This window comes from Anabrus simplex, chromosome 1 (genome assembly GCF_040414725.1).
Source record: "Anabrus simplex isolate iqAnaSimp1 chromosome 1, ASM4041472v1, whole genome shotgun sequence".
Classification (NCBI taxonomy): Eukaryota; Metazoa; Arthropoda; class Insecta; order Orthoptera; family Tettigoniidae; genus Anabrus; species Anabrus simplex.
In genome coordinates, this window is record NC_090265.1 from 280,036,033 (window position 1) to 280,044,234 (window position 8,202).

An 8,202-nucleotide genomic window follows, 5' to 3' on the forward strand; every position below is an offset into this window, starting at 1 on the left:
TATGTATGTATGTATGTATGTATGTATGTATGTATGTATGTATGTATGTACGGGCATCACGGGAATGGCTGAATATAATTGAATGAGAATCGGTACTTAATGTCAGGACAGAAGGCAGTACATTCTAGGCTATAGCCTATCAATCAATTAATACTGATCTGCATCCAGAGTTAAGAAAAGACTACAGGCCTTATGGGCCTGCTGCCTTCCACTGTTGCCATACTCGCTCACTCACCGCGGCTCGGACACTGCTTGTGAAATACAGTGATAAAATAAAATTATACATCGCTTGGTACAGTTGTTGCAAGACTAATAATAATATAAATGCCATATTATCTCCAGTCATTAATGAAATTACAGTCATGAAATTTCGTTTTGCCATAACGTTTCTAAGGATAATAGCCCACTGACTGTAACATTCGAAATAGAGTAAGAGTTTGAACATGCAGGGATGCGGACAACATGCATGTCCAGAAACAGAAATGATTGTCTTGTTTCTTATATCTGAAAGTTTCATGATCGTTGTTGCTTTACGGGAGCGCAGTGCTGAGTCTATTAGCCCCCAGAAACATTTCATTATTAAGGCAAATACTGTGTGGTTACAACACAGGAAGCTGACGGCGAGATATCTCTATCTCGGTGATGTAGCCTTCAGGTCATTTCAGATAAATTTACTCGTAAGTGACAACAGATGCAAGGGCTTCATATTTATCACAAAATACTATAACTTTAATATTCTTCCGCAACGTAAAATACAGAATGCTGAATGACCTATTCGTATGATTTCTTAAAATCAGGTAGTTCGGGGTTGCTGTTTACGGAACAGTTTTCCGGCTGGCGGATCAGGTTTCTAAAACACACTCAGTTGCATCATTGAATGAGACGCATGCTAACTACTCAAATCACTGGTACCCGCGCGCTACTGCGCTCCTTTGCCAGTCTTATTGTGGGCTGATGTGTTCTAAATAGGAGATTTGTGATTTAGGACAAGTTGGATTTGTAGTGAGATAAAATTAGTTAGTGTTATATTAGATGATGTTGTTACGAGTAAAACTCCATTTGTTTCATTACTCTAATTTATTTCAGATTGGCCTAATAAATGCACACACACATATCTAAACACAAACAATTCTAACGAGTTATGAATGGCCACACTAATTACCAGTCTATTTACTCATCTCTCTACCTTATGGCGCAACAAGGGTCCAGCCCGTTCCTTTACCTGGGATACTAATCCTTACTCTCACTTTCCCAAAGTCCAGTTACCCCCTACGGCCACTGTGCGTAGACAGCTGGCTATACAACACAACGACGACTGTTCGTTGGTTCGACTCCACTTATACTTCACACAGTCACATGCAGTGAGCAACCAAACAGCTCAACAGGATTCAACAGCAGGACAATACTCATAACGGTGAACATTAACACAGGTCCATTTATCCTCGCACTCGCTGGCTCATGGCAATTCTCAGTCCACAGAATTACACGAACACACAGTGCAGCCTACCGTTCTGTCCCCTCCCGTTACACACTCACTTGTCTCTCCCACACCACAACAATAGCTCCTGGTTCAGACCTCGGTGCGACACTAGCGACAGCCAACACATCTGTCGACCTCAGCCCAGCCACCGAACCCCAACACACCGAGTCTCACACGGAGTCCAACACTGAATGACTCTCCGCGGCTAGCCTCCCTTCTTATAGCTCGCGTGATTTGATCCAGATATTTCACGACATCACTACAGGCAGAACATTCCCGTTGAATCTCCAAGGAACTTACAGTTAAGCTGGCCGCCGAGAATAATACACGGAAAAGCCGGCCCCATCCCACAGGCCGGCTGGGAGATTCCAGGTCGTCTGAGTTACCAGCCCCTTCCTGGAGCTACCACGGGGCTGGTACGTAACAGTATTGTCTTGTTTAAGACGTTTGTTGAAGTAATTGATTAAATTGCGAAATTTGCCAACAGACTGGTAAAATGGAGTTTGTTAATTTCAGGTGTTTTCCAAGTTAGCTGTCTGCAGAAACAGCGCACTTGATGATGGAATGAGTGACATAAGATTATGTTGACATGATACTATACAGGGTTTTGGGCTTATACCGGTTAAGAAAAGGTGAAATTCTTTACGTTTCGCAGAGAACTGTGCTCTGCGCCATCAGAAGAAAATCTCGAGTGCCCACGAGAAAGGCTTCTTAAACAATGACTTTTTGAAGTTTAGACGTTATAATAGAAGTGGAAATGGTACGTTCATTCATCATCAGATGGTTCCTCGGACGTGGCACAGCGCTAGCGTTCGAAGCGGAAGCTGACCGAACCATCAGAATCAGTCTAAGAAGGTCACATAACACGTGTACGTGACATATGACACTGACAGGTATATGACATTGACACAAGCATGGAATGAAACATATGGCGGTGAGGAACGTACGAATTTGGGAAACACCGAGACGAAATAACAATAGTGAAGGGAAATCTACGCAAATCCTTAATGGCTGGCAACCAAGTACCAATTACTTACTTGATAGCCAGTTTCCCTGTTGAAATCGTTAGGATTTCTACGTATTTCCACAGCTTCCCGTATAATCCTGGACCTGTAGTGTCTAATATGGGTAAGAGCTCGAGCATCTTGGAACATGACATCATGACCCGACGACAGAACATGCTCAGCTCTTGCCGATTTATCAGGCTGGTTGAGACGAATATTACGTTCATGTTCCCTGATACGGGTACCAATGTACCGGCATGTTTGTCCGATGTATACCTTACCGCAAGTACAGGGAATTTCGTATAGCCCAGGATGTAAAAGTGGGGACAATTTGTCCTTGATTTTACTCAGACTGTGAGCAATTTTAATGGCGGTGCCTAACATGGTTTTTATATTGTGTTTGCGGAGGACCTTGGCAATTCGATCTGTGGTATTGTGAATGTAAGGCAAGTAGGCAGCTCCCTTCACTTCTTCCTTCTGTGAGCTTTGCTTGGTCGTTTCTCTGGGATGCAGGGCTCTATGAATCTGCAAATCACTGTAAACATTACCCTTCAACGTGATTTTAAGCGTGTCCATCTCCACCTGGATATTTGATGGCTCACAAATTCGTCTCGCCCTCCTGGCGAGTGTCGTGAGAATGCCTTGTTTTTGTGCTGGATGATGGTGAGAATCTGCATGAAGATAGCGATTTGTGTGGGTAGGCTTGCGATAGACGGTATGTCCCAAGGAGCCGTCCGGTTTCTTTCTTACTAGAACATCCAAGAAAGGAAGGCATACGTCCGACTTCATCTCCATAGTGAATTTAATTGAAGGATATTGCTGATTTAGGTGGTTTAGAAATAGATGAAGTTTCTCAGGACCGTCTATCCAGACCACAAATGCATCATCAACATACCTCCACCACATCATAGGTTTGAGGGGCGCCGAAGCAATAGCCTCCTCCTCAAAATGCTCCATGAAGAAAGTAGCCACTACGGGCGAAAGTGGACTTCCCATAGCCACTCCGTCCGTCTGTTCGTAAAAATTCCCACCCCACATGAAATAACTGGAAGTCATGCAGTGGCAAAATAGCTTAGTAATGTCTGCAGGGAACAGGTGTTCAATGAGAGACATGACCGAGTCAATCTGCACTTTAGTGAATAAGGACTCCACAATGAAACTCACCAAAAGTGCATTAGGTTGAAGGGTTATGGTTGAAATACCGAGTGTCCCTGACGTATGATTCAGTACATCCTATGTGTGGCTGAAGCAATTTGCTTAGGTATTTAGCCAGAGCATACGTAGGAGAACCTATCATACTAACAATAGGTTTAAGGGGAACATCTTTTTCATGGATCTTAGGCAGTCCATATAATCTAGATGACACTGTATCCCCCGGGGACAGACGTTTAGCCTCCTCTTTTGGAACTGAAGATTACCTTAAGAGCTTCAAGGTGGCGTTGGACACACGAGTGGTGAGGTCACGTGAGCTCAGTCTGTAAACAGGCTCTGACAATATAGCCGAGATCTTACTCTTATACTCGTCAGTGTCCATAACCACTGTCGCATTAACCTTATCAGCTGAGAGAATGGTCAGTTCAGAATCATCTATAAGTTCCTTCAGAGTTCTCCTTTCGCGTCTTGTTAAATTGGGCGCGGGTACAACAGCGGATCTTATGAGTCTCACACATTTTTGTCTTAACTCCTCAGCCTCATCCGTAGGTAGTTTGTGGATGGCGGCCTCAACGGAAGTAATTAACTCCTCAGTGGGAATTTTAGGGGGAGCGACAGCGAAATTAAGACCCCTAGCTAGAACTGCCGTTTGGTTCTCGTCCAAGGATTTCTTGGAAAAATTGACGACAGTTTTACTAGCATGCGGGTTCGTGCGAGAGGCCACCTGTTTCTGAGCTAGTCGGAGGAACTTCGATTTCTGTCTGAATGACACCTGGTTGAATTTTCGCTCAGCCTGTACTGTATAGCAGTAATGCGATCGAAAGTCAACCACAATTCCAGCGAGAGAGTGTTGCTTAACAGCAGGTGTAAACGAAACAACTCTCGGGAGACTGGATCCAGTTCCCTACGAGTGTTATGCCTATACGGTATCATGTCTATCAGAACGGGCCGTGAAAATATCAATGGCAACAAGGTTATGTTGTTTAAGAATAGCGATAATGAATTTAAAAGCGACACACTTGGTTGTATTGGTCCAGCTGGCTTTGTACCAAACTAACTAATTTCTTGATGGATACAGTATTTTTGCATCCACCTCTTGGCACAGGCCAGAGTAAAGTGTAGCTTCCACCGAAGTCCCAGTCAACATCCATGGCTGTGACAATATGGAAGTTGCTGGGGTATGGGTAGTGTTGAGTAATGGCATTCAGAGCCTGACTAGTGCATCTGAGTGTTATGAAAGGTGCTGCTCATAGGGTCAGTCGTGCTGCAATATTACTTTCTGACCTAGTAAGGAAAGCAATGGCAAACTACCTCACTGCTCATCTTGCCTAGTACGCCTCATTTTGGTGCTGCCATTGGTTTTTGGGGTTTCATTATAACCGCATAACCTTTGGTGGTGCTATTTGAGGATCCAACCAGCCTCTGGGCTGATGACCTAACAGACAGACAACTACCACTGAAGACACTCCGTGACATCTATCGGTTGCTTTAAGAGTTACTAACAGTCCGCTGCTAAATTGTAGTCTTTCGTCCAAGTTGAGAGTTAAAGATACTGTACGTAAGTTATACAACAGTGAAGCCATAATTTCTAAATTTAAAATAATGATCTTTCTACAATAAAATTTCGCTCTCTAAGCACTCACAATGTACATTGTTCTTGGGGACCCCTTGGATTATCGTCGCACGCCCCCAGGGGTCTGCGGACCACAGTTTGTGAATGGCTTGTTTGTGGGCTGTAGTACCATAACCTCAAGTACGTGTTATTTTTCTGTTTGCATTATGGAGTTATACGAAATGAATGGAGAGTTGCTATAGTAACTCCTGTGTACAAAAGGAAGGGTGATAAACATTCTTACTTTCTTAACCTGTTTAGCGTCTAGGGTTGGTTTTTCCCTCGGACACAGCGAGGGATCCCACCTCTACCGCCTCTAGGGCAGTGTCCTGGAGAGTGAGACTTTGGGTCGGGGATACAACTGGGAGGAGGACCAGTACCTCGCCCAGGCGGCCTCAACAGCCATTCTGAACATGGGCCTTGTGGGATGGGAAGATTGGATGGGATAGACAAAGCAGAGAGAAGGAAGCAGCCGTGGCCTTAAGTTAGGTACCATCCCAGCATTTGCCTGGAGGAGAAGTGGGGAAACCACGGAAAATCACTTCCAGAATGTCTGAGGTGGGAATCGAGCCCACCTCTACTCAGTTGACCTCCCGAGCCCTCGTACCACTTTTCAAATTTCGTGGCAAAGCCGAGAATCGAACCCGGGCCTGCGGGGGTGGCAGCTAATCGCGTTCAGACTCGTTTGAAAAGTTACTGACTGGATTTATAGAAGGCTGTTCGCGTTTAGGAAAGGTTATTCCAGTAAGGCTCAACTCAGCTTGTAGAATTCTAGCAATATTTGGCAGCTATTTTCCATTTAGGAGGTTAAATGGGCTGTATCGCTATTGTTCTTATTCTTCTTCTTTATCTGTTTACCCTCCAGGGTCGGTTTTTCTCTCGGACTTAGTGAGGGATCCCACCTCTACCACCTCAAGGACAGTGTCCTGGAGCGTGAGTCTTTGGGTCGGGGTATACAACTGGGAGGAGGAACAGTACCCCTCCCAGGCCGCCTCACCTGCTATGCTGAACAGGAGCCTTGTGGGATGGGAAGATTGGAAGGGATAGACAAAGCAGAGAGAAGGAAGCAGCCGCGGCCTTAAGTTAGGTACCATCCCGGCATTTGCCTGGAGGAGAAGTGGGAAACTACGGAAAATCACTTCCAGGATGTCTGAGGTGGGAATCGAGCCCACCTCTACTCAGTTGACCTCCCGAGCCCTCGTACCACTTTTCAAATTTCGTGGCAAAGCCGGGAATCGAGCCCGGCCCTGCGGGGGTGGCAGCTAATCACGCTCAGACTGGTTTGAAAAGTTATTGAGTGGTTTTATAGAAGGCTGTTCGTGTTTAGGAAAGGTTATTCCAGTAAGGCTCAACTCAGCTTGTAGGATTCTAGCAATATTTGGCAGCTATTTTACATTTAGGATGTTAAATGGGCTGTATCGCTCTTCTTCTTCTTCTTCTTCTTTATCTGTCGGATTTTCCCTCGGACCCAGCGAGGGATCCCACCTCTACCACCTCAAGGGCAGTGTCCTGGAGCTTCAGACTCTGCGTCGGAGGATACAACTGAGGAGGATGACCAGTACTTTGCCCAGGCGGTCTCACCTGCTATGCTGAACAGGAGCCTTGCGGAGATTGGGAAGATTGGAAGGGATAGACAAGGAGGAGGGAAGGATTCGGCCGTAGCCTTAAGTTAGGTACCATCACGGCATGTGCCAGGAGGAGAAGTGGAAAACCACGGAAAACCACTTCCAGGATGGGAATCGAACCCACCTCTACTCAGTTGACCTCCCAAGGCTGAGTGGACCCCACTCCAGCCCTCGTACCACTTTTCAAATTTCGTGGCAGAGTCGGAAATCGAACCCAGGATTCCGGGGGTGGCAGCTAATCACACTGACCACTACACCACAGGGGTGGACATGAGCTTCCCCACTTTTAAAATTTCCACTCAAGCTTATTCGTCTACTAATATCATTCCAAGCCATCTCTCCACAGACAGCTCAAAACATTCCGCTTAGTCGAGCAGCTCGTTTCCTTACTTCCAAGTCTTTCCAGCCCAAAGTTTGCAACATTTTCGTAATACTAATCTTTTGTCGGAAATCATCCAGAGAAAATATTTCCTTATATTAACACCTTGGTGCTTACAGCGATCCCTATGAGTTACTGTAATCCCATCAACACAGTAATTAAAACTCAGAGGATTCTCCCTCTTTGTAAAACTTATAACCCGACTTTTCACCCCGTTAACTATCATAACATTATTGTCTGCTGTCCATACCATTAATGAAAGTGAAAGCAGAATATCATTAACTTTATCACCCCTCAGATGTTAATCTCGAGAAGAGCCATTTTTACTTACCAGCAATTCCTTACTACTACAGGGAGAAATACCAGCTAGAGGAAATCGACATAGTGGGTCTGATGATTGGAGCGAGGGGAGCAATTTCCGCTTTTGCCGCCATATTCTGGAAACAGATGTGTCTGTCATTTACAACGTTACGGGAGATCACCATCATAGACATAAGGGGTTCACTGGTAATTCTAAGAAATCATTGTTACAATTAGATGACCATCAAAATTTCTCAAGTATATCTATTTCTCTTGAGCCTGCGTGGCTCAGGCGGCAGCGCGCCAGCCTCTCACCATTGGGTTCCGTGGTTCAAATCCCAGTCACTCCATGTGAGATTTGTGCTGGACAAAGCGGAGGCGGGACAGGTTTTTCTCCGGGTACTCCAGTTTTCCCTGTTATATTTCATTCCAGCAACACTCTCCAATATAATTTCGTTTCATCTGTCATTCATTAATCATTGCCCCAGAGGAGAACGACGGGCTTCGACAGCCGGCACAATTCCCATCCTCGCCGCTAGATGGGGGCTTCATTCATTCCATTCCTACCGAGCTCGATAGCTACAGTCGCTTAAGTGCGGCCAGTATCCAGTATTCGGGAGATAGTAGGTTCGAACCCCCACTGTCGACAG

The 8,202-nt window shown here is 45.4% G+C and overlaps 1 protein-coding gene across 1 annotated transcript in view; it reads right to left on the bottom strand.

Annotated features, from left to right (window-relative positions):
* The window catches only part of LOC136863903 (uncharacterized), a 102,628-nt gene extending 99,031 nt beyond the window's left edge, over window positions 1–3,597 (bottom strand). Inside the window, exons 1-2 of the mRNA XM_068226069.1 lie at window positions 3,235–3,597; window positions 2,518–2,685 (exon numbers count right to left, since the gene is read on the bottom strand). Coding sequence (XP_068082170.1) covers window positions 2,518–2,685; window positions 3,235–3,597 — 531 coding nt within the window. The remainder of the gene's footprint in view (window positions 1–2,517; window positions 2,686–3,234) is intronic.
* Window positions 3,598–8,202: the final 4,605 nt, after the last annotated feature.